The sequence below is a fragment of the Hydra viridissima genome, unplaced genomic scaffold (assembly GCF_058129835.1).
Source record: "Hydra viridissima isolate aposymbiotic clone 2 unplaced genomic scaffold, HvirCarnegie_v1 scaffold_19, whole genome shotgun sequence".
Lineage (NCBI taxonomy): Eukaryota > Metazoa > Cnidaria > Hydrozoa > Anthoathecata > Hydridae > Hydra > Hydra viridissima.
In genome coordinates, this window is record NW_028324318.1 from 750949 (window position 1) to 775944 (window position 24996).

The 24996-nt window shown below is 38.1% G+C and overlaps 2 protein-coding genes, 1 long non-coding RNA gene, 3 other non-coding genes and 5 pseudogenes across 11 annotated transcripts in view; 2 read left to right on the forward strand and 9 right to left on the reverse strand.

Moving 5' to 3' along the window:
• Window positions 1-387, reverse strand: part of LOC145186803 (zinc finger MYM-type protein 1-like) — a 94817-nt gene extending 94430 nt beyond the window's left edge. For 4 of the 5 annotated variants that reach the window (XR_016448607.1, XM_090075161.1, XM_090075163.1 and 1 more), the window contains exon 1: window positions 346-387. The gene's annotated coding sequence lies outside the window, so the exon portion shown is untranslated. The remainder of the gene's footprint in view (window positions 1-345) is intronic. The other variant, XM_090075165.1, reaches the window with a different exon arrangement.
• Window positions 388-1575: 1188 nt separating this feature from the next.
• LOC149876539 (late histone H2B.L4 pseudogene) lies at window positions 1576-1980 on the reverse strand (annotated as a pseudogene).
• An 807-nt stretch (window positions 1981-2787) lies between these two features.
• LOC149876540 (5S ribosomal RNA) lies at window positions 2788-2906 on the forward strand. The gene has a single exon (XR_016448684.1). It is a non-coding gene; the product is annotated as a 5S ribosomal RNA (ribosomal RNA).
• A 1443-nt stretch (window positions 2907-4349) lies between these two features.
• LOC149876541 (U1 spliceosomal RNA) lies at window positions 4350-4513 on the reverse strand. Its single transcript, XR_016448682.1, has one exon. It is a non-coding gene; the product is annotated as a U1 spliceosomal RNA (small nuclear RNA).
• A 114-nt stretch (window positions 4514-4627) lies between these two features.
• On the reverse strand, window positions 4628-4855 carry LOC149876542 (U2 spliceosomal RNA; annotated as a pseudogene).
• A 5752-nt stretch (window positions 4856-10607) lies between these two features.
• Window positions 10608-10777, reverse strand: LOC149876543 (U2 spliceosomal RNA; annotated as a pseudogene).
• Window positions 10747-12885, reverse strand: LOC149876544 (uncharacterized). 2 transcript variants are annotated; one of them, XR_016448656.1, is made up of 5 exons: window positions 12769-12885; window positions 12597-12679; window positions 12257-12415; window positions 11524-11588; window positions 10747-11256 (listed from the first exon to the last, which is right to left on the reverse strand). It is a non-coding gene; the product is annotated as an uncharacterized LOC149876544 (long non-coding RNA). The 2 variants fall into 2 exon arrangements; XR_016448655.1 differs by having other exon boundaries at window positions 12597-12825.
• Window positions 12886-18453: 5568 nt separating this feature from the next.
• Window positions 18454-19599, reverse strand: LOC149876545 (uncharacterized). The gene has a single exon (XM_090075265.1). It carries the CDS (start codon window positions 19597-19599, stop codon window positions 18454-18456), a length of 1146 nt encoding a protein of 381 aa, XP_089931391.1.
• A 1365-nt stretch (window positions 19600-20964) lies between these two features.
• Window positions 20965-21369, reverse strand: LOC149876546 (late histone H2B.L4 pseudogene; annotated as a pseudogene).
• Window positions 21370-22176: 807 nt separating this feature from the next.
• On the forward strand, window positions 22177-22295 carry LOC149876547 (5S ribosomal RNA). Its single transcript, XR_016448685.1, has one exon. It is a non-coding gene; the product is annotated as a 5S ribosomal RNA (ribosomal RNA).
• Window positions 22296-23738: 1443 nt separating this feature from the next.
• LOC149876548 (U1 spliceosomal RNA) lies at window positions 23739-23876 on the reverse strand (annotated as a pseudogene).
• Between the last annotated feature and the right edge of the window lie 1120 nt (window positions 23877-24996).

The window sequence follows — 24996 nt, forward strand, 5'->3', positions numbered from 1 at the left end:
CTATGATAAAATCTTGGATGTTGCAGTTAAGGTCTCCATAGCAACAAACAAGAACTGATGCATTTTCGTTGTACGAAGTTCTTGTGTTGAAAACACCAAGATTAACCTTGTTTAGTTTGGGTTGAGAAGAAACAGCGTTTGAACCAACAGCACTTGCGTAGCTGATGGGAGGTTTGATAAGAGTCTTTTCGATATCAACTTCCATACTTGCAGAAGCCATAAAGTAAATTAGCCAACCAAATAAGTAAGCCAAAAACTAAATATCCACACGCCAAGTAACAAAGTAAGCCAGATAGTTATAAAAATAACTGTTTTCACTATTCACTATAATTCTCGATGCAATACCTTAATACACAGTGACTAAATTGTAGTATGTGTTTTTTCCGTGCCGAAACTCTGGTCGGAAGACACTGCATCTTTTTAGATATTTTAGAGCTTGTGGGTTATCACTAGTACCCAAGCCTTTTTATGAGTCATTAAAAAAAAGTTTACAAACAAAACTGTATTCTTCTTCTTTTTTTTTCCGATTGTGATCAGATTATGATTTGTACTGACGATATTACATTGTGTCTACTTCCTCGGTCTTATTTTCTTACAAACATTTAGAACATTTGTAGTTTCGTAACTATCCCATTGACCCTTTCATGCACCAATTATTTTTCCATAACTAACATAATCCATAAAAAATCATCTACAAAATGACAGCGGTACTATTAACTGTTTTAATTAGACTTTTTCTACACCTTGATACATTTTGATAGCTTTACAGAACGTCAGTTTTCTTTACCCGTTGATGTAACAACTTTGCTGACAACGTTTGAATACTTTGAACACTTTGCCAACGCATTAAATATTCTTGCAGTCGTACTATCTTGCGTGTTTGTGATCCCCACCACTATTGAGTTTGCGTGGCAGCATAGGTATAGCGACAATCGACTAATGGATTTTTAGAAGCCAGCGTTGCTCATATACTTTCAAAAGTAGAACTGCTCTCACTGAGATTAGTCGCGCTGGTGCTATTTCATGCGCTCCAGTGAAAAAGAGCGCCAAGCTACCGGTTGCTAAAAAACCCGCGGTAAAGAAAGCTGAAACAGCACCTAAGAAGAAAGTCGCTGCAAAGAGTGCCACCGCAAAAGTGGACAAGAAATAACCTGTACTGCTCAATCCTTCATCAAACGGCTATTTTCATAGGCACACATTTCTTTAAAACGTTGCGCGGCATTTAGGACTTTGCCAGGTAGTAACAACTACACTAATTGAGTTTGAAAGTCACAGTAACCTCACCGGTAACTGTTCCGTGCTTTTTAGGTCGATGTATATTCTAGAAAAGGGGAGTTTGAGAGCAATTTTGAAGAAGAAAAAAAAAGGTTTTAAGTTGTTCATAGCCTAGGACGGATGCAGCAGTTTAAGTGTTTTATTTTAGCAGCTAGTTTAGTTATTCTGCACTTGGCATTGTTTGCAAAATTAAATATAGCGATTGCAACAGACATTTTCATTTGAACCTATTTCGTTAATGCGTCTAATGTTTTTAAAAGATGTGTGGCTATAAAAATAGCCGTTTGAGCGGATTTTGATTTACTTACTGCTGGTGTACTTGGTAACAGCCTTGGTGCCTTCGCTCACAGCGTGTTTAGCAAGTTCACCGGGAAGTAAAAGGCGCACGGCGGTTTGAATTTCACGCGAAGAGATCGTAGATTTCTTATTTTGAAGGGCGAGCCGCGAAGCTTCAGAAGCAATTCTTTCGAAAATGTCGTTCACGAAAGAATTCATGATGCTCATTGCTTTAGAAGAAACACCGACATCAGGGTGAACTTGCTTCAGGACGTTGTAAATGTAAATGGCATAAGACTCTCGTCTCTTTCTCTTGCGCTTCTTGTCACCAGTTCCAGCGATTTTACCACCTTTCTTACCGGCGCGCTTCTCGCCTTTTTTCGCCACCTTTGGCGCTTGTTTTCCTCCGGTTTTTGGTGCGTCTGACATTTCGACGGGCCTAACAGTAAAAATTCTTTTCGTTTGTTTTCATTGCATTGCAACTGGATTTAATTTAAGATAAAGTTGTAGCCTCCAACTTGAAAACTCTTGCGTCATATGCACTTCTATTGGTTCTTAAAAGATTAAGTTGTTTGAGCATCGTTTATTTCTTTTTTACTATTGGTTAAAAAAAGGTTGACTTTGAGACCACTCTATTTTGATAAGAATAGCAAACTTTTTGCTGTTTAAAATAAAAAAAAGGCGCACGAGATCTCTGGTCCGTCTGTCTGTCTGTCTCTGCTTGTGTTAGAAAATAAAATGTCAGGACGTGGAAAAGGAGGAAAAGCTAAGGCCAAGGCAAAAACTCGATCTTTCAGAGCGGGTCTTCAGTTTCCTGTTGGTCGCGTTCACCGATTTTTGCGCAAAGGACATTACGCCAATCGCATCGGTTCAGGCGCACCGGTCTACTTAGCTGCAGTTTTGGAATACCTCTCCGCCGAAATCTTAGAGTTAGCTGGTAATGCTGCACGCGATAACAAAAAAGCCAGGATCATTCCTCGTCACTTACAGCTAGCTGTTCGCAACGACGAAGAGTTAAACAAGTTGTTGTCAGGTGTTACAATTGCGAGCGGCGGTGTGTTGCCAAACATTCAAGCTGTGTTGCTTCCCAAAAAGAACGAGAAGGTTCCAAAGCCAGCAGCCCAGTAAACGGCGGTATAAACAACACAAAAGGCTATTTTCATAGCCACACATCTGTTAAAAATTATTGTTAAGGCGTTAGAAACTTTAAATTTTGAATTAAACCCGTAAACTGTTGCCTACGACCATACCACGGTGAATACACCCGTTCTCGTCCGATCACGGAAGTTAAGCATCGTCGGGCCAGGGTAGTACTTGGATGGGTGACCGCCTGGGAACTCCTGGTGCCGTAGGCTTTTGCAACCGTTTACGAAAAAAAAAAAAAAAAAAGTCGCCAAAGGGGACTCCCTTTTCTTTACAAAATCTGCTTTTTCAGTTGACTCTAAGATACACAGAACTCATCCCCTGCAAAAGAATATGCATAAACGCGTGCCTGCCTGGGTGGTGTCGATCGAAAGGGGAGCGACTGGTCGAAAGGTGTGTGAGGGCGCTTCTTCCGTCTCCGCATCTCTGAGGGAAAGAAAATGGCGCTCTTTTTCCTCGCACAAGAGCCAGAAAGCTAGTTTTGATGCTGAACAACAAGGGCAACGGTTAAAGGGACTATAGCCACCATAGTCACCGAGAGAAATTTCGGGCCCAGGGGAAGTTTTCTTAAGGGGCCCTCGTTGTGATCAATTACATACCCAGGACCAATAGAAGTGTGCTCTAGTCATTAAAAATTAAAAACGAAAGTGAATGAAATCTTTTAAAAGTCAAAACTATTTAAATCTTTTAAAAAATGATTTTTAAAATGTCGTTTGTAGATACACGGGGATACCCGGGAATCTTCCCCGTCCTCTCGGCGGCCATGAAAGAAACCCTCGCAAGTCTAAAGTTGCACGATGTCGATGTTCCCTAGTTTTGTCGAAATGACGAAAAGACTGCAAAACTAGCTTTGAAGAGCAAAAATTTATAAGATTCGTCAATCGTCGTTACGTATCTCTGGCAACGTTGCGTATTGACGTGTCAACTTGCCAAAATGTTTCGGTCGTTGTCGTTTCTTTCTAAGATCAACACGTAGGAATCAGAGCTGTTTTCATGAAAATAATGAACGGTAGTAAAAGAATGCATTTCACCGCACCAGAATCCAATATGCGGTATGCATAAATGGTTGACAATTGTTGTTATTGTTGCTGCTGCTGCTGTTGTTGTTACTATTGTTACTGTTAGATCGTTACTGCTAATGCTTATTTTTTTGTGGTCGTTGCTATTGTCAGTATTCCCATTATCGTTAGTTTATCGATGCTATCGTTAATTTTTGTTATTGTCGTTATTGTTATCTTCATCGTTGTCATTATTTTCGTTGTCACTATTGATATCGATTTTCTTATTGCTACTGTTTGTTATTTTAACTATTATTATCGTCATTGTTTTTTATTACAGCGACTCGTTTTCACTGTTGTGACTGTCACATTTTGTTCCGCCGTCGAGTGATTTCCGGGATTGTAACCGGTCGATCACGCTTGCTGGTTGTCACGTTGAAACGATTCTCGTCGCTCCTATGCTTATTTGGTTGCCTCTTTGCGATTCTTAGATTTTTATTGATTTTATACAAAAAAAAAAAAACAAAAAAAAAAACAACAACTTTTGAAATAAATAAAATTTATTTGCACTTATAGCAGACTTTGTATGCGCCTCTCAAAATATGCAGTAGACTCTTAGGGGTGAGAGGAGAGGTTTTTTTTTTAAGTCGTTAGAGGAGGGGGCGAGCGCGAACGCAGGCCCCCACTACCAGAAATTGTACGGTCGAGTTACCGACGTTAGCGGTAATCGCAGGGGTCAGCCCAGGCGAAGTGCAATGCAAGAGCCTCACCCTGGAAGAAGCCCCATGTTGATCAGGTTTACTTCCCCGTCAGGTAAGTATGCTTTTCCCGTTGTGTGGGCAGCCTCGGACGTGCCCCAATCTTCTCAATTGTGGGTTTTCGATTGCACACCGCATCGTCCCGTTTGTTTGCTTTTTTTTTTTTTTTCCTTCTCTATAGTATGGGCCGCGCTCAGCAGTAGTGCAACGCCGAGGCAACCCGCGGTCAGGGCGAGGTAAACCTACGATCCCTTGACCAAATGCCAAAAATCAGATTAATATATGAGCCGGACTATGCCGGCGTACCAGATATTAAACTGATAAGAACAGATACTACACTTGATCTTTTTTTTTTTTTTTATTTCCTTTTACGTCGCATCAGCCATGGGCAGCTGTGGACGGTATAATCTACATATTTACAATTTCGTGATATATTTATTTACAATCGTATATAAATTTTTATTTTGTTTTTTTCTATATAATATTGTTTATTTTGTTTTTTTTTCTATATAATATTTTTTATTTTGTTTTTTTTTTCTATATAATATTTTTTTTTTTTTTTTTTTTTTTTTTTTTTTTTTTTTTTTTTTTATTTACATTTTATACATATTTACATTTTATATATTACGGCTATTATTTGTTGAGGGTTGTTTTGTTTTGTGTTGTTGTGTTTTTGTAAGGTTTTTTGATGTTTTCGTCGCAAATTTTAATAGCGGTTTTGTAAGTGTTTTGATTTTTGTTTTCTGTCTTTATTTCTGTTCTCAGTCTCTTTATTAGTAGCGTGTTAAAGTGCAGTGGAGCGTTTAGTTTTTTGTTTTCGAAAATCAGTGCGTTTCGTGTGTGTTGTATTGTTTCGTAAAAAGTGTCTATGCATGTGTCGCCTATACTTCTGTCTTGTGCGGTTGCAATACCCATAAGAAAGAATTTTAGGGTATTGCTGTATTTGTCGTTAGGGTATATGGTGTTTAGTGTGTTTATGATTTGTATGCATATTTTCTGTGTGTCTGGGCAGTAGTAGAACCAGTGTTGCAATGTTTCCGTTTCGTTTTTGTCGCATCGTTTACATGTTTTGTCTATGTTTTTGTTCCATTTGTGCATAGTGTTGAGTGATGGGAGTTTTCTGTGTATGTATTTGTATTGTATTTCGTTGGCCTTGTTATATAGGTTTCTGTCTTGTAGTTTTTGAAATCTTCTGTCCCAGTCTCGTTTTGTTATAGGCGTTTGTCCGGGTGGGAGTTTCCTGTTCCATTTTTTGTGTCTGTCGGGGGGTGTCATTTTTGATGTCAGTATTTTGTTGTAGATTTGTTTGTTCGTTATCTGTGTCAGTTTTCTGTTTTTGTTTTCTATGTGGATGGATGGGATGTATTTGCGATATGTGTAATTTGGTGTTTCCGTGTTCAGTTTGTGCATCCATATGGTCGGTATCCGTTTTGTTATTTCTGTTAATGTTTTGTGTGGTATTTCTAGTTTGTCTGCTGTGAGTAGTCCTGGTGTCGATAAGTTGCATAAGTCAGCTATTATTTGTATGTCTTGCGTTTTTGTGTGTTTTGTAGGTCTCGGTAGGGGGGGGAGCGGGTTTTCTGTAGTGGGTTTTGTTGGCAGTAGGGGGTTATAGTATAGCGGTTGGTTCAGTATGGCTTCAAGTGTGTCGTCTTGTACTTTTATGTCTTTGGTAAATGTCTCCCAGTTGTGTATTAAGTCTCTGTATGTTTTTGGTATAGGGGGTTTTTCGTTGGGTGTGGTGGCTGTGTATAGCGTGTATTTGTTTTGTCTTGCGTTCCGGTATCTGTTTAAAAAATGTATTGCTGTGTCTGTCCATGGCATGTGTGTATTGTGTGTGAGTATTTTGATCGTCCATTTTGTTTGTAGTGTCTGTGCTTTTGTGTTTATGTCTATCAGGTTTTGTCCTCCGTTGCGTATTGTCTGATGTAGTTGTGTTTTGTTGATTCTTGTTTTCGCGTTGTTCCATATAAAGTCGTATATAGGTGTCATGGTCTTGTCAACCTGTTTTTTGTTTGGTGTCGGTAGTATTTGTAGAGTGTGCCATAGTTTGCTGAGTATTAAGGTGTTCACCACTGTGATTTTCCCCTTAATACTCAGGTTTTGTCTCTTCCAGTCTTGTATTTGTTTTTTGAATGTGTGTGTGCATCTGTTCCAGTTTTCTGTTATTGCGTCTGTTCCGTCATTGGGGAAAGTCAGGCCTAGTGTGCGTATTTTGTTTTCTGTCCAGTCGAAGCCAAGCGGTCCAGTTTTTTTGTCTTTGTTTCTCCCTATCCACAGTCCTTGGCATTTGTCTCTGTTCAGTTTTTGTCCGGTAGCAGTTTCGAATCTGTGGAGGGTTTTGTCTAGGTTCTGTAGGGATTTCAGTTTCGTGATGTAAAACAGTGTGTCGTCTGCGTAAGCTGTTACCTTTGTTTCGTTGTAGTTTGTCTTTATACCTTTTATGTGTTTGTTTTGTGTTATGTTTTGTATTAGTATGTCTGCCTGTAGTATGTAAAGTGTCATGGATAGAGGGCATCCTTGTCTTACCCCTCTTGTCGGGTAAAACGGTCGTGATATGTGTCCGTTTGTTTTTATTTTTGTGGATATGTTTGTGTATAGTGTTTTTATGTTTCGTATAGTCTTGGGTCCGTAGTTGTATTTTGTCAGCGTTTTGAATAAATACGTCCAGTCTACTCGGTCAAAGGCTTTTATTTGGTCGATGGAAATGATGGCTGTGTTTTTCATGTTTTCTGTGTGTGCTATTTTTATGACGTCTCTGGTGTATAGTAGGTTCATGTGTATTTGTCTGTGTGGGATGCATGCGGTCTGGTATTTGCTGATGATGTTTGGTAATGTATTTTTTATTCTGTTTGTGATTGTCTTTGTGATGATTTTGTAATCTATGTTCAGTAGGGAGATAGGTCGCCAGTTTGTTATGTCTGTTCTGTCTCCTTTTTTGTAAATGCATGTGATTAAAGCGTCTCTTTGTGATTGTGTTAGGTACGATCGGTCCAGTACTGCGTTTGTCATTTTTGTAAAGTGTTTTGTCAACAGCGGCCAGAATTTTTTATAGAACTCCGCTGTCAGTCCGTCTGTGCCTGGTGTCTTTTCGTTTTTCATGTTTTGTAGTGCTGTTGTGATTTCTTGTTCTGTATAGTCTTCGTCGCATAATTGTCTTTGTGTTTCCGTTAGTCGGGGGGTCTTCGTTTCGGTTAGTATTTCTATCTGTGCCTGTGTGTTTAGTTCTTCTTTGGTGTACAGTGATTCGTAAAAGTCTGTCATAACGTTTAGTATCTGTTCGGGGTCTTGCTGTAATTGTCCTTGTTTGTCTCTCAGTTCCGTTATTTCGTGATGTGCCTGTCTTTGTTTTTCTAAGTTGCAAAAATAGTTTGTCGGTCGTTCCCCGTCTTTGTTTCGTATCTGTTTTGTTCGTATTCGTGCGGCTTCTTCTTTTCGTCTCTGTATATGTTCGAGTTTGTGTCTAATGTTCGTGCTCATGGTGTTGTCTAGATGTTTCCGTTCCTCCTTTCTCAGTGTGTTTCTCAGTTTTCTCGTTAGTCTCAGTTCTTGTGTTTTGTTCTGTTTGTGTCGTTTGTGTGCGTATTTCAGTGTCGTTTCTTTTATCTGTTTTTTTGTGTTTTCCCACCATTCTGGTAGTTGTCTAAAGTCTGGGTGTTTTTCTGTTTGAGTGGTTATTTGTTTTGTCATGAGGTCTATGTATGTCTTGTCGTTTAGTAGGGTGTTGTTCAGTATCCAGTATCCCCTTCCTCTCGGTTGGGGCTGTACGTTTATGGTGATTGTCGGTGCGTTATAATGGTCCGAAAGTGTGGTGGGTTGGTGTTCTGCATTTGTGATGTATTGTCTTAGAGTCTTGCTTGTGTAGATTCTGTCTATTCTTGTTCTCGTCTTTGTCTGGCTGTGATAGTGTGTGTATTGTTGTTCGTTTGGGTGGAGTGTGCGGTAAATGTCTTCTACGTCTAAAGTGTAAATGAGGTCTTGTAGTGCGTGTTGTGAAATGCATCTGTATTTTTGTATTGCTGGTGAACGTCTGTCTTTGTCTGAAAGTGTTACGTTAAAGTCACCCGCCAGTATGTAATGTCTGTCTCGAATTCTGGGCGTGCATAGTATGTTCTTTAGGTTTTCCCAGAATTCTTTTCGTTTGTATTGGTGTTGTGTGGTGTTTCCTGATGGTGCGTATACGTTTATCATAGTAATGTCTAGTTTGTCAATGTGTATGTCTGTGATTTGGTATTTACCTTGTACGTCGTTTACGGTGTTTGTCGGTTTGATTGTAGGGTCTTTTATGTGTATGAGTGTTCCGTCGGTGTTTTGTTTTCCGGGGCTGAATAGTATGGTGCCTGTGCATAGCGTAGCTGTTTGTCTATACAAGTCTGGCGTAATGTGGGTTTCTTGTATTAGTGTTATATTTTGGTCTGAATGCTGTATGTTATGCAAAATCTCCCTTCTCCTCTGGAGATTTCGCATACCTGCAGCATTCATTGTCTTTAATATTATAGTCATTTTCATATTGTTTTGTTTGGTCATTGGTTTTAAAGACGCGTATTATTTGGTTTTCTTTTTGTTTTTATGTCGTTTAGTTTTGTTTCCTTTGTCGGTGTAGTCACACTTTTTCTTTTCGGTGGTTTTTGTTGGGTTTCTGTTTTAGAGTCCGCTATTGTGAGTTCTGTGTCCATCGGTGTAGGAGTTGGTGTCGATTTTTGTGGTGGTCCTGTGTCGTCGGTGCTGTTTGTGGGTGCAGGTTCAGTGTTTGTTTCTGTTTCGTTCGTACTTTCCTGTGATTCCGATGTCGGTGCCGTTTGTGTTTTTGTTTTCTGTTCTTGTATTTTGGCTGTTTGGGGCCTGGGTGCTGGTTTTGGTGTCTCTGTTTTTCTCATTTTCGTCTCGGTGTTTTGTGTGTCTGTTGGTGTATTCTCGTTTTGTTTTTGTGTTGTCACTGTTTCTTCTTTTTCGTCCTCGTCTTGTGACATTTCGTCTGCGTCAGAGTCGGAGATCACAAGGTCTTCTAGTAGTTTTTGTGTGTCTTGCGTTGTTTGTCTTTTCGGTACCGTTTTCCCTCTGAAATACAAGTGATGTAGTCTGTTGTCTATCATTACGGTTGGTGGTATCTTGTCTACGTCTACGGTCGGTATCATGTGGATCAGTCTTCTCCCGTCTCGTATTTGGTTGCTGTTATTGTAGTAGCCGTAATTTATATTTACAATTTTCCCGTATTTATAAAGCGCGTCATAAATTTCCTGGTTTAGCGTTGATGCGTCAGTTTTTAGGGTTATCAATAACAGAGGGTTTCTTCTTGGCCTGAGGGGAGCGTTTTGAGGATCTCCTGGAAAGTGCAGGCCTTTCATCGCAATCTGTTGAACTAGTTCTTTCGATTTTAGCTCAATAGTGTATTGGCCCTTTCCTGTATATTGGATGGATATTATACCCCCCGGGCCAATTACTTTTTGTATAGCGGCTTGTATTTCGTTTACTTTTTTCTCGATGCCCTGTGGTGTTTGGTCGGGCGTGTAAGTTGCTGTTTGTAAAATTCTGGCATGAATTTCCTCTTTCATCGCCTTTTTGTCTGTTGTAATTTGGTTGGTTGGTGTAGGGAGTATTGTGTTGGGGTGGTGGTTTCTCTTTAAAGCATCTGCAAAGGAAAACGCTGACCCGCCTTTTGTTGTGTTTGTGACCTCCTTTAGGAGTTTCGGGTCAGTAATTTTAATATCTACTCGGTCTGTAGAATGTGGCTGAGTTAGGGTATTTTCAGCATTTGTGAATTTTCCATTCGCTCCTTCTAGCTCCTTGTTTGAGTTTGGAGTTTACTTTTCGTTTATTTTACGAATTTCGTTTGTTTGGCTTTTTTGAGCTGCCATTTCTATGTATTTTTTTCTACTTTTTTTTTGAAAAATGAGGTTGTTTTTGATTTAGCTAGGGTAGCTAAAGAAATGTGTTCTAGGTTTTTGTCAAAAGAAACCTAGAAGGAAAACTCTGCGAATAAATTCGGCTTAAGAAATTAAGAAAGTTAAGTATACAGCGAGCTGTATATCTTTTAAGTTTTTCACTTGGATAAGTGTTTATAAAGAGTTTCTGTAGCAAAGACTTCGCTACAGAAAAAAGTTACGTTTTTCGCCTCTGCGGAGGAGGAAAGAACGTTTATAAGAAAAAAGTCTCTTACGCGGGGTGTCTTCACAGCTAGATGTAAGAACCAGATAACAAGCCACCGAAGTAAATAAAACTAATTTTTTTTAAACTCAATAAGAAAACTCAATCAAAAACTTTTAAAGAACTTTTACTATCAATCAAAATATACTACACTTGATCTTAGCCATTAGGCCGAGAAGCGATACTTTTTGCAACGAATTTGTCCCGGCTCCCTCCCTCTCAACGAAAAAACTTGTGGACATTTGAATGATCAAGTCGATGGGTAACTTTAAGTTTCAACGATGAAAACATGGCTTTCTTGTACTGCATCAATTTCACTCTAAAACATTTGGGCTTTTTTTCAAAAATAACCCAGCTTCTTTCAAAAATAACCCAATTAACCAAAACATAAAAAACGTTTAAAGGCTTTTAAATTTAACGCTGGGCAGCAGATGTGATCAAAGGCCAAGTTGAACAACTGAAAATCAACTCTGTATATGAGCGTCCGACAGATTTCTCTGTCAAAAAGCATTTTGAGAACCTCTGTATTTAAATGTTCTTTTCAACTGTTGTAATGACAGTACTTTAATTCATCACCAGGGTCGCCAAGAAACAGCAGAGTTTAGGAGGACTTGCTTGTCATTAGCCTCGACCCTTTCCCAAGTAGTAATTCCTCACAAAGTCTAAAAAAACAAGCTTGAAAGTTTAAAAATTGGGATGGTGCAAATTAAGTTAAGAATTTAAACTGAGTAGCAAGAAAATATTTTTCAGATACTTTAGTCATTGCAAGAAATGAACACTTTAAATGTTTACTGACAAAAAGGTAAAACAATTTTAAAAAGTGACCTAAAACATCCACTGACAAAATATCAAATGACAAATGGAAAATGAAAAAATTTATGACACTAAATCGACACAGCATTAGGTTAGCAAAAGTAAAGCATACATACCTTGCACACTGTATCTGCATTTTTCCAATCACAAACTCGCAGAGTGTGGTAAAAGTTAATGAGACCTGGAACAATAAGCAAAGTATTTTTTTTAAATATTACATTTTTTAACATATTACCTAACCTAAATTAAGCCTGCAAATGTATTTGCGTACAACTTAGAAGCTCAGGATTGATGGAGAATAAACTTAAAAATATAATTCCCAAGTCAGTTAAAAAAAATGTTTACTTGTTGGCTAAAGGTCGACTTTTTCAAACTACCACTTTTAAAAAATGGTTGTGGTAAACTATCGAAGAAACATGACTTACCTTTTTCTTGAAACTTTAACTGCTTCAATATTATATGCTCTGCTAACCTAATTTAACCCTTAACCTTGCCCCAGGACAACACTCAAAATTCTCTTTCAATAATTTATTTTCAATAATCAGACTTGCTACCTGAGGCTGAGTTAACTTTAGTAGTAACTCTATAAAATGTTATATGAGAAAGCCAAACAAAAGGTTCGCTTCAAAATGTAATGAGTATGTAATTTTTTAAAAATTTTATCGCATATCTTTAATCGAATTAAAGGGATCATTCCAAAGAAGCTATAGATTGTCCAGTGAAAAGCATACCTAATTAAGCATTACTTTATTGGGGTTGTGTCAGTATAACTGTAAATGAAACAAAGCTATGAACAAACTAAAGAAATAGGTAAAAGTCTTAGAAAGATGCTATTTCTGTTTCACTCACCAATAAAATCAAGAAGAATTTCCCACTTCTTATTCATTGAGTGTGATGCTCTAAAGAGTATTGCAACTTGCATTCTGGATAATCCAGGAACTCAGAACAAACTCTGTAACTGCACTCATGAAAGTCTTTTGTAACTACTCCTTCATAAAGTTGATGCTTCTAAAAATGGAAATTTATTTTTGAAAGGATTTTTTCATCAGAAACTATTCTTAAGTATTTGAAGACTTGAAAAAGTAAAGTGGGCACAACAATAGGGGTTAAACTGCTTCAAATTTTAAAACACAAACACCAAAATAAGGTGAAAAGATTGAAAATAAAATAGCACAGTACTTTCTGTTACCTTAAAGCATTCTTGATAAATCGTTAAAAAAACTGTGTGAACTCCTCTAAACTTGTCACTTGTCTTGGTTTTGGCATCAGCTACTGTATGAGAAGATAAAACAGGATTTAATTTGTTTAGTTTCCCTTTTTTTTTTTTCTTTTTTTTTTTTTTCGAAACAAGCTAAAAGCACCTTTTCTGCTCTTGACGCTACGCCAACACCAAAAATTTCAGTAGGACTGCGCGTAGCCACTGCACCGTTGTTAAACTCAATGATATGCACTTTACCGCAAAATTAACGCACCACTTATAAATTCCGACTTATTTTGAAAAATATTACGTATTTCCCGGATTTATCAAATACAAAGTCGATAATAATGTTTATTGTGACGTCATTTGTAGGCTTTATTCCGTTTTAGTTTCCAAATTGTAGCAGCTTTTCATAAGCAGCACGTTTTGCTGTAACCAAACCTCACTTTTAAAAGAAAAGTATGTATAAAGTTAGTATGAACAGATGTGTTGCTCAATGATAACTGTCATTTGAGCAACACGTCTGTTCTGACTTCTCAACGATACATAAGCAGACATTTTAAAACCTTTTTTGGTACCTCTTGCATCGTTCATGGGAGATGGATTCTTTCTTATGTAGGATAATGCTAGACCACATACGGCGCATGTTGTTACTGAATACTTACAAAATGCTACTATTCAAGTTTTGGAGTGGCCGGCTTGCAGTCCAGATATGAACCCAATAGAGCATCTTTGGGGCATAATGGCACGCTGTGTTAGAAGTCAACATCCACCACCTTAGACGAGTTGCGACAAAGTCTTATCCGCGTATGTGAAGATATCCTTCAAGAAACGATTACACCTCTAATTGAAAGAAATCCACGGTGCTGTCTGGCTGCAACAACATCAAGATGTGGCAACGCTAGATATTGATAAGTCAAAAATGTTACATTTTAAGCTGTATTAGTGTGCATAACAACAATAATCATCTTAGTTTATTTTGTTACTTACCTTAATTTTATTACTTACCATATTTCTAGTTTTAGTTTGTTTTTCTTTCTTTTCTTTTCTTTTCTCACCATCCTCAAAGTCGCTTTTATTATTACCATCGAAATAACTGTGTTCATGTGTTCTATTCTTAACACGTTTGTCAAAATATATGACCACAATTAAAATAAATCGAAATGTATGTGGTGCGTTAATTTTGCGGTTAGGTGTATATTAACTAGATATTTAACTCGCGCTTTCGCAGTGAAGCATATTTTTTTGCCAAGCAAGTTTTTTTTTGCCAGCCAGAATCATAAAAACATCGATTAAAACAAACGAATTATTGTCAGTTTAAATAAAGCGGCTACCGGCTTTAAAAACTTAAAAAACTTGCTTCACTTTTTCTTACGGAATTTATTTGAAGTTTTACATCTAGTTAGTATAAATATCATTGGTTTAGCTAAGAGCATAGTAACGGTTTCTGCTTACTCGCGCAGCCTAGTAAGATGGGTGCACCGCGGACGCTCAGTTGCGAGTTCTTTCTTTTTTTTTTTTTTATCATTCCCCTTCCCGAAACCCCGAAATGAACGAAACGCGATTGGCAAGTATTTGATGCATACCTTAATACACAGTGACTAGTATTGTATTTTTTCGTCATCCGGCTACTTGCCTTACTGACGTGCCGTGAAAATAAAAAATATAAAAAACTAAAAACTAAAAAATAAACATAAATGTGTCCTAAGGACTCGTAAAGAAATAAAAAGCGTTAAAAAATAAATGCTATAATAAACACAAATGGTTCGTACCAATGGGAAAAAAAAAGCCATTACTGCAAGTTTAGATATTGCTGTGTGTTTGCTACTAGATTTAAGAATCCGTTTTTAAAAATATTTCTTATCTCTTCTCTATATTTAGTTAGTGTATTTTGAGATTTTATTATTTCGTATTCTTGGTATAGTAGATTTTTAATTTTGCCTTCGTATTGTTTGAGAATTGTTTGAACTGAGATAGAGTTTTTATTATGATGAGCTTGCATTCTATTAAAATATAGTTCGTTGATAAGAGTTTCTAAAATTATATTGCCGAACTCTTTATCGCCCGCCTGCGCGCTGTAACCAAAAAATAAAAATTTAAGAGAGTTCTCATGGGGATAATTATCCGGATATAGTTGATCGAGAATATCGAGAGTGTATAATATAATAGGTTGCGCTTTTTCGCAACTATACATCATATGCGCAATTGTTTCGTTCGGTTTTAGGCATAGCGGGCATTTTGAGTCTCGCCTTAAATTTTTTGCATGCATTGTAGCGTTGTTGGGGATTAGAAAGTGCATCGCTTTAAAGAGAATTTCGCTAGCTTTATTGTTAGTTTTTCTTTTGTGTATTTTTATAAATAAGTTTTCCCATTCTTTTTCTGTTATTCCAATCATGCTTTTTTTATAGGTATGAGGCCAGTTTTTATATTTTGGTTCTAGATCTTTTTTGGGTTTATTAAAAAGGCGATATAGGGTCTGTATTGTTAAGTTTTTGTAGTCGTATTTCGGTTTACGTTTGAGGAGATAGTTGGGTGCGTTGCGGTAATCGTATTTCTGGTAGTCGTTCAGTATTTTGTTTCTCCAGTTAGTCGGGATGGCGTCGGTCAGTTCTTGTAGTTCCGTTTCGTGTATGTCAAGTGTAATGTGGTGTAAAAATCCCGGTTGAAAGGTTTTTGTAATGTCCCCTATCAGTTTGATGTCGTTTCTTAAGTGTTTTTCGTTCGGCGTTAGGTATGGTGTTTTTGTCGTCTTTATGTGTGGGTTGTAAAATAAGGGTTGGTTCAGTATCTCCTCAATGTCAAGTATCGTGTCTTTGTCATTTTGTTTGAGTTCGTCCCAGTTTTTTAAGAATTGTTTGTAAAACGGTGGAAGTTTGTTAGTATGAGTTAGTACTGTTTGTAGCGTGTATTTGTTTTGTTGAGCGTGTCTGTGTTTATTTAGAATGTGGTGCATGGCGTCTTTCCACGGTCCTTTCTGTTCCCTGTTGTAAAGTTTAGCCGTCCAGTGTGTTTGAGTTGCTTTTAGTTTTGCTGTGATGTTTGTTTGTCCCAGACCACCTTTTTTGATTTTTTGTTGGCAGAGCGCTCTGTTTAATCTAGGTTTATTTTCGCCCCAGATAAAGTTGCTAATGGTTGTTTCTATTTTTTTTAGTTGCGCGGCGTTTGGCAGGGGCACTACAAAAGCGAGGTGCGTGATCTTAGGCACTACCATTGTGTTTAGTATTAAAGTTCTGCCCTTAAGCGAAAGTTTGCGTCTGCCCCACTGGCTCATTGTTTTTTCCATTTTTTTTACATTTTTATCCCAGTTTGTTTTATAATAAAAAATCCCAGAGTTAGAAAAGGTTATGCCAAGGCTGTCAAAGGAGTTGTTTGCCCAGTTGAAGTTGAGGAATTGTTCTTTGTCCTCCAGCCTGTTTTTGCCTAGCCATATGCCTTGGCATTTGGCCAGGTTGATTTTGGCACCTGTTGCTTTGTTATTAATTTTGAGCGCTTCGCCAACGTTTTTTATGGAGTTATCACCGATTAAATAAAAGTTTGTATCATCCGCGTATTGTTGTATCTTTGTTTCATTGTTTTCTATTTTTATTCCTTTTATTGCATTGTTTTGTCTTATGTATGAAGAAAAGATCTCCGCTTGAATGATGTATAGAATCATCGACAAAGGGCAACCTTGCCTTACGCCTCTTTCTATTTCTATTTTTTCAGAGAGATTTCCGTTTATTTTCACTTTGGCGTTTATGCCGTTATACAGAGTTTGGATTTGAGATACAAAAGGTTCTTCAAAACCGAAGTGCCGAAGACTTTTAAAAAGGAACTCTCTGTCTACTCTGTCGAAGGCTTTAACCTGATCAATGGACAGAATGCACGCGTCCAATTTTTCCGCGTTGGCTATGTCAATAACATCTCTTGTGAAGCTCAGGTTGTTGTTTATTGTTCTGTTTTTTATGCACGCAGTTTGGTTTGCGTGTATTATTTTAGGGAGTATATCTCGAAATCTCATAGCTAGTATTTTGGTTAAGATTTTATAATCAACGTTTGTAAGTGAAATGGGTCGCCAATTTCTTATATCTTTTTTGTCTCCTTTTTTGTAAATGCAGGAAATAATCGCTTCCTTTTGGGTTGCGGTCATTTCCTTTGTGCTAAAGACGTTGTTTAGTGTGTCTGCCAGGTCTTTGCTGATCAATTTCACAAATGATTTATAGAAATTTACAGTTAGACCGTCTGAGCCGGGAGATTTGTTATTTTTCATCCCTGAGATCGCTTTTTTTACCTCTTTTGTTGTTATTGTTTTTGATAGAAAGTCGCTTTCCTCGCGCGTCACCCGTTTTACTTCCGCGTTTTGGAACAAAAAGTCTTGCGCTTTATTATCGTTGAGTTTTTTTTTGTATAGTTTTTCATAAAAGTTTTTGAATTCTTTAGTTATGCTTGCGGTATCATTTTTAGTGGCGCCGTTCGGGGAATCGATCTCAGTGATGAGTTGTTTTGACATTTTTTGTTTTTCTAGATCGAAGAAGAACTTGGTGCACTGTTCACCTTCGAGTCGCCACTCGATGCGCGCCCTTATTGCCGCTCCTCTTGCCTTTTCCCGCTCTATTTGTTCTAATTTTCGTTTTACTTCGCTGTGTAAGATTTTCATGTTGTTGTTTAGGTGCATTTTCTTTGCCGCGTTTTTCAAGAGTTTTTTGAGTTTGTAATGTTTTTTGTTTTTTATTTGGTTTTGTTTTGTGCTAAAGGATCTAGAAATTATTTTTAGTTTCGCTTTGCCCGCTTCCCACCAATCTTTGGTGTTAGCGAAGGTGTGTTTTTGTTTGTCCCATTCGTTCCAGACCGTCTCTACAAGGCCTCTGTACTCGGCGTTGTTGAGGATGGAGCTGTTTAGGATCCATATTCCCTTGCCTATTTTTAAGGTGTTTAATTTTATCTCGAGTATTTGGGCTTTGTAATGATCGGTGAGAAGAGTGGGTTCAAGAAAGGTATTAATATTTTGCCTTAGACATTTGCTCACGTAGATTCGGTCAATTCTCGAGTGAGACACACCGTTTGTGGCCGCATAGGTGAATTCTCGCTTTTGCGGATTAAAAATGCGCCAAGTGTCCTCCACATCTAGAGAGTTCAATAGATTTTTTAGCACATTGTTAGAGGTACACGGGATTCTATATACTTCTGGGTATCTATCTATTTCGGACAGAGTCGAGTTAAAGTCTCCACCCATAACAACGAAAAAATCGTCTAAGTTTTTATTTTCTAATTCTTTTTTGATATTTTTATATATATTTGTTCTCGCATTTTGCGCATCTAGGGACGCTCCAGAGGTCGCGTATAGGCTAATTATAAGGTATTTTTGATCGTTTATAGTTAACGCTATATAGTTGTAATTACCGCGCGCGTCGCACCCTTGGAAGAGTATTTGAACGCTTCGCTGTCTACAAAGAATCGCTGTACCGCGTGTTCTAGTCACGCCGGGTGAAAAAAAGAAATCGCCTTTCCATTCGTTTTGGATAAGAAAGCATTCGCTTTCGTTGATATGGGTCTCCTGAAGTAGATAGAAATCGTGGCCCTCGTTCCAATAATAGTTTAGTAAAGTTTGCCTCTTAACTTTGTCCTTCAGTCCTTGGACGTTGGACGTAAAAAAAGTTATTTTTTCCATATTTTTTAAAGGAGTCATGCATACCGTCCTTGATCAGGCGAAACCCTCCCACAGAGAATTCTTACGCGCGCGTAAAAAACCAAATAAAAATAACAAACAAATAAGCAAGAAAATAAAAACACAAAAAATAATGAAATAATAAAAAATAAACATGGGGATTCCATACCGCTTTCGATGTTGGTTAAAACGTTGCGGGCTCCTTTACGAGTTCCATTTCGGTTTCGCGCTCTTCGATTTTCTTTCTATCTGTCCGGGGGTTTCTTTCCGGGGTGTAGGTGGATGAGTTCTTTTCCTTTCTGCCCTTTGTTTGCTGTTATCGGTATCATCTTCTGATACCTCTCCGTCTTCTTTTTGTTCCGCTGGTTCGGTTTCCTCAACGATTGTTAGATCTTCTGTTGGGTGAGGGGGTTTAATTGATGTGCTTGAATTATTGGTATCGTTTTCTTTTTCTTTCTCTTTCCTTCGCGCTTCTTCGAAGGCCGCCTCATTTCTTTTTTGAATATCTCTGATTTTCTTTTTCGTTTCTTCGGGAAGACTGACGTCAATCTGGTCATCATCTAGGATGACAAATGTGTTTTTCTTTTTAGCTTTCTCCTTCTTCTCGTTTTCATCTTTCTTATTTTTCTTGTATACTCCATTGGTCACAGATCCTCTCGGTTCGAGGTTTATTGTAGTTTCGACAACTGCTGGTTTTAAGATTTGCGTGGGTGCGTTCGATGTGATTGGAATGCTTAAAGGTGCAGGAGTTTGCCGGCATCTTTCTCGTGGAACATGCATTCCACCGCATAATCTGCAGAAGAACTCTTTGCCGGCAAAGTGTAACATTATTCTTTGTCCATTAACTTCTATTTGGTGGGGAAGTTCATTTACTGGTTTCTTGAGTTTGACTCTAAAGAGTCGGCGACCATCTTCGATCGTTCTATCAAAATCATAGGTCGCATGTTTTACGCTAATAAACTCTTCAATATACGGGGTGAGTTTTTCGATAAGGTCATTGTCATCAGTGACTGGATCACATTTTATTGTAATTAGGAAACCAAAATCCTCTCTTCTTTTAAAAGTCACAACTCTATCGCACTCAGATATATCAACTTGGGTTTGGGAAAGAGCGTTCGCGTCTTGTGAAGTTTTCAAGACAGCGATCCAACGCCCTTCCCAGTGGTAAGTGAGGTTCTCAATTTTTGCCCTCCCAATCCTAACTGATATCTTTTCACTTAGCTCCTTTGCTTTCTCAGATATGTATCGAGGGTCGGAAGATCTCATAGGATCCATCCTTATTCGAAACTCAACAATTCTTTCCTGTACCTTCTCAGCAACTTTGCTAGCTTTAGCAGCATAAGATGCCATATTTATAGCAAGAGTAGAAACTCAAATATATATACAAGAAAACCTCTTAAGACACCACTAAGTTATCCACTACGTGAATACTATAGCAATAATAAGTCAGTAATACTTCAACGCCAATACTATTAGCTCAACAGCAAAAACACACAGTGACTAAATTGTAGTATGTGTTTTTTCCGTGCCGAAACTCTGGTCGGAAGACACTGCATCTTTTTAGATATTTTAGAGCTTGTGGGTTATCACTAGTACCCAAGCCTTTTTATGAGTCATTAAAAAAAAGTTTACAAACAAAACTGTATTCTTCTTCTTTTTTTTTCCGATTGTGATCAGATTATGATTTGTACTGACGATATTACATTGTGTCTACTTCCTCGGTCTTATTTTCTTACAAACATTTAGAACATTTGTAGTTTCGTAACTATCCCATTGACCCTTTCATGCACCAATTATTTTTCCATAACTAACATAATCCATAAAAAATCATCTACAAAATGACAGCGGTACTATTAACTGTTTTAATTAGACTTTTTCTACACCTTGATACATTTTGATAGCTTTACAGAACGTCAGTTTTCTTTACCCGTTGATGTAACAACTTTGCTGACAACGTTTGAATACTTTGAACACTTTGCCAACGCATTAAATATTCTTGCAGTCGTACTATCTTGCGTGTTTGTGATCCCCACCACTATTGAGTTTGCGTGGCAGCATAGGTATAGCGACAATCGACTAATGGATTTTTAGAAGCCAGCGTTGCTCATATACTTTCAAAAGTAGAACTGCTCTCACTGAGATTAGTCGCGCTGGTGCTATTTCATGCGCTCCAGTGAAAAAGAGCGCCAAGCTACCGGTTGCTAAAAAACCCGCGGTAAAGAAAGCTGAAACAGCACCTAAGAAGAAAGTCGCTGCAAAGAGTGCCACCGCAAAAGTGGACAAGAAATAACCTGTACTGCTCAATCCTTCATCAAACGGCTATTTTCATAGGCACACATTTCTTTAAAACGTTGCGCGGCATTTAGGACTTTGCCAGGTAGTAACAACTACACTAATTGAGTTTGAAAGTCACAGTAACCTCACCGGTAACTGTTCCGTGCTTTTTAGGTCGATGTATATTCTAGAAAAGGGGAGTTTGAGAGCAATTTTGAAGAAGAAAAAAAAAGGTTTTAAGTTGTTCATAGCCTAGGACGGATGCAGCAGTTTAAGTGTTTTATTTTAGCAGCTAGTTTAGTTATTCTGCACTTGGCATTGTTTGCAAAATTAAATATAGCGATTGCAACAGACATTTTCATTTGAACCTATTTCGTTAATGCGTCTAATGTTTTTAAAAGATGTGTGGCTATAAAAATAGCCGTTTGAGCGGATTTTGATTTACTTACTGCTGGTGTACTTGGTAACAGCCTTGGTGCCTTCGCTCACAGCGTGTTTAGCAAGTTCACCGGGAAGTAAAAGGCGCACGGCGGTTTGAATTTCACGCGAAGAGATCGTAGATTTCTTATTTTGAAGGGCGAGCCGCGAAGCTTCAGAAGCAATTCTTTCGAAAATGTCGTTCACGAAAGAATTCATGATGCTCATTGCTTTAGAAGAAACACCGACATCAGGGTGAACTTGCTTCAGGACGTTGTAAATGTAAATGGCATAAGACTCTCGTCTCTTTCTCTTGCGCTTCTTGTCACCAGTTCCAGCGATTTTACCACCTTTCTTACCGGCGCGCTTCTCGCCTTTTTTCGCCACCTTTGGCGCTTGTTTTCCTCCGGTTTTTGGTGCGTCTGACATTTCGACGGGCCTAACAGTAAAAATTCTTTTCGTTTGTTTTCATTGCATTGCAACTGGATTTAATTTAAGATAAAGTTGTAGCCTCCAACTTGAAAACTCTTGCGTCATATGCACTTCTATTGGTTCTTAAAAGATTAAGTTGTTTGAGCATCGTTTATTTCTTTTTTACTATTGGTTAAAAAAAGGTTGACTTTGAGACCACTCTATTTTGATAAGAATAGCAAACTTTTTGCTGTTTAAAATAAAAAAAAGGCGCACGAGATCTCTGGTCCGTCTGTCTGTCTGTCTCTGCTTGTGTTAGAAAATAAAATGTCAGGACGTGGAAAAGGAGGAAAAGCTAAGGCCAAGGCAAAAACTCGATCTTTCAGAGCGGGTCTTCAGTTTCCTGTTGGTCGCGTTCACCGATTTTTGCGCAAAGGACATTACGCCAATCGCATCGGTTCAGGCGCACCGGTCTACTTAGCTGCAGTTTTGGAATACCTCTCCGCCGAAATCTTAGAGTTAGCTGGTAATGCTGCACGCGATAACAAAAAAGCCAGGATCATTCCTCGTCACTTACAGCTAGCTGTTCGCAACGACGAAGAGTTAAACAAGTTGTTGTCAGGTGTTACAATTGCGAGCGGCGGTGTGTTGCCAAACATTCAAGCTGTGTTGCTTCCCAAAAAGAACGAGAAGGTTCCAAAGCCAGCAGCCCAGTAAACGGCGGTATAAACAACACAAAAGGCTATTTTCATAGCCACACATCTGTTAAAAATTATTGTTAAGGCGTTAGAAACTTTAAATTTTGAATTAAACCCGTAAACTGTTGCCTACGACCATACCACGGTGAATACACCCGTTCTCGTCCGATCACGGAAGTTAAGCATCGTCGGGCCAGGGTAGTACTTGGATGGGTGACCGCCTGGGAACTCCTGGTGCCGTAGGCTTTTGCAACCGTTTACGAAAAAAAAAAAAAAAAAAGTCGCCAAAGGGGACTCCCTTTTCTTTACAAAATCTGCTTTTTCAGTTGACTCTAAGATACACAGAACTCATCCCCTGCAAAAGAATATGCATAAACGCGTGCCTGCCTGGGTGGTGTCGATTGAAAGGGGAGCGACTGGTCGAAAGGTGTGTGAGGGCGCTTCTTCCGTCTCCGCATCTCTGAGGGAAAGAAAATGGCGCTCTTTTTCCTCGCACAAGAGCCAGAAAGCTAGTTTTGATGCTGAACAACAAGGGCAACGGTTAAAGGGACTATAGCCACCATAGTCACCGAGAGAAATTTCGGGCCCAGGGGAAGTTTTCTTAAGGGGCCCTCGTTGTGATCAATTACATACCCAGGACCAATAGAAGTGTGCTCTAGTCATTAAAAATTAAAAACGAAAGTGAATGAAATCTTTTAAAAGTCAAAACTATTTAAATCTTTTAAAAAATGATTTTTAAAATGTCGTTTGTAGATACACGGGGATACCCGGGAATCTTCCCCGTCCTCTCGGCGGCCATGAAAGAAACCCTCGCAAGTCTAAAGTTGCACGATGTCGATGTTCCCTAGTTTTGTCGAAATGACGAAAAGACTGCAAAACTAGCTTTGAAGAGCAAAAATTTATAAGATTCGTCAATCGTCGTTACGTATCTCTGGCAACGTTGCGTATTGACGTGTCAACTTGCCAAAATGTTTCGGTCGTTGTCGTTTCTTTCTAAGATCAACACGTAGGAATCAGAGCTGTTTTCATGAAAATAATGAACGGTAGTAAAAGAATGCATTTCACCGCACCAGAATCCAATATGCGGTATGCATAAATGGTTGACAATTGTTGTTATTGTTGCTGCTGCTGCTGTTGTTGTTACTATTGTTACTGTTAGATCGTTACTGCTAATGCTTATTTTTTTGTGGTCGTTGCTATTGTCAGTATTCCCATTATCGTTAGTTTATCGATGCTATCGTTAATTTTTGTTATTGTCGTTATTGTTATCTTCATCGTTGTCATTATTTTCGTTGTCACTATTGATATCGATTTTCTTATTGCTACTGTTTGTTATTTTAACTATTATTATCGTCATTGTTTTTTATTACAGCGACTCGTTTTCACTGTTGTGACTGTCACATTTTGTTCCGCCGTCGAGTGATTTCCGGGATTGTAACCGGTCGATCACGCTTGCTGGTTGTCACGTTGAAACGATTCTCGTCGCTCCTATGCTTATTTGGTTGCCTCTTTGCGATTCTTAGATTTTTATTGATTTTATACAAAAAAAAAAAAACAAAAAAAAAAACAACAACTTTTGAAATAAATAAAATTTATTTGCACTTATAGCAGACTTTGTATGCGCCTCTCAAAATATGCAGTAGACTCTTAGGGGTGAGAGGAGAGGTTTTTTTTTTAAGTCGTTAGAGGAGGGGGCGAGCGCGAACGCAGGCCCCCACTACCAGAAATTGTACGGTCGAGTTACCGACGTTAGCGGTAATCGCAGGGGTCAGCCCAGGCGAAGTGCAATGCAAGAGCCTCACCCTGGAAGAAGCCCCATGTTGATCAGATATTATGATTTTTATTTCGGGTCCTCCAGCTAGTTGCCTTGCGGACCCTAGTCATGATTTACACGAGTGTCCGTTAACAAAGTTAAAGAAATTAAAAATAAATAAACTCGTGGCAATCATGACGGCGAACAGAACAGGGCCAAAAAAAAGTAAAATTAAAAATAAAAATTAATAGGCCAAAAAACAAAAGTGAAAAGGAAAAAAAGAAAAAAGAGAAAAAAAAAGAAAAAATTTCAACGAATAAGAGCTTTTTATTGTTATCGCAAAAAACTACTTAGTTTCAAATTTATTTCGAGTTTATTTTCCTTGTTCCAAATGTTTTTAGTTTCCCTAAGAAAATCATCTAAAGTGTTGTTTTCTTTTGCTATTTGGTATTCGGTACTTATTATTTTTTTAAGTTTTCCTTCGAATTCTTTTAGGAGGTTCTCTTTCGAGAACATGGTTCGCTCATGATGTGCTCTCGTTCTGTTACAATATATGTGAAAGAAAAGTTCGTTAAACATAAAGTTTCCAAAGTTATATTTATGCGCGCTTTCATCAGGTCCAAATAAAAGGAGTTTAAAAGTATTTTTAAAAGGTTCGGTTTTGGGATACAAAATGTTTAAAAAAGAGACTGCGTATTTTATCAAAGGTTGCACCTTTTCACAGTTGAACAACATGTGCGATAGATTCTCGCTTTCTTTCATGCATTGAGGGCATAGGTCGTCACTGACGTAACCTCTTTTTTTAAAAATTGCGTTTGTGGGCAATGCAAAATGAATAGCTTTATATTTAATTTCGCTCGCTTTATTGTTGTTTTGGCTTTTGTGTATTTTATAAAAAAGTTTTTCCCACTCCTTATCGGTAGTGTTGAGCATGCTTTCTTTAAATATCTTATTCCATTTTAAAAAATGCGTTTTTGTTTTTGCAATTTGCTTTTCCATTAGAATTTTATAGATGGTTTTGGGTTTTAAATTTTGAATGCTTATTTTTAAGTTTTTCGACACCGTTAAAGTCAGGTCAGCTTTGTTGTGGTCGTAGTTTTGATGTTCGTTTTCGATTTTGTGTTTCCAGTCGGGGGGGAGGGAGGATGTGATTTGGTCGAGTTCGTTTTTGGTTAGGTTTATCAGTCTGTTGTC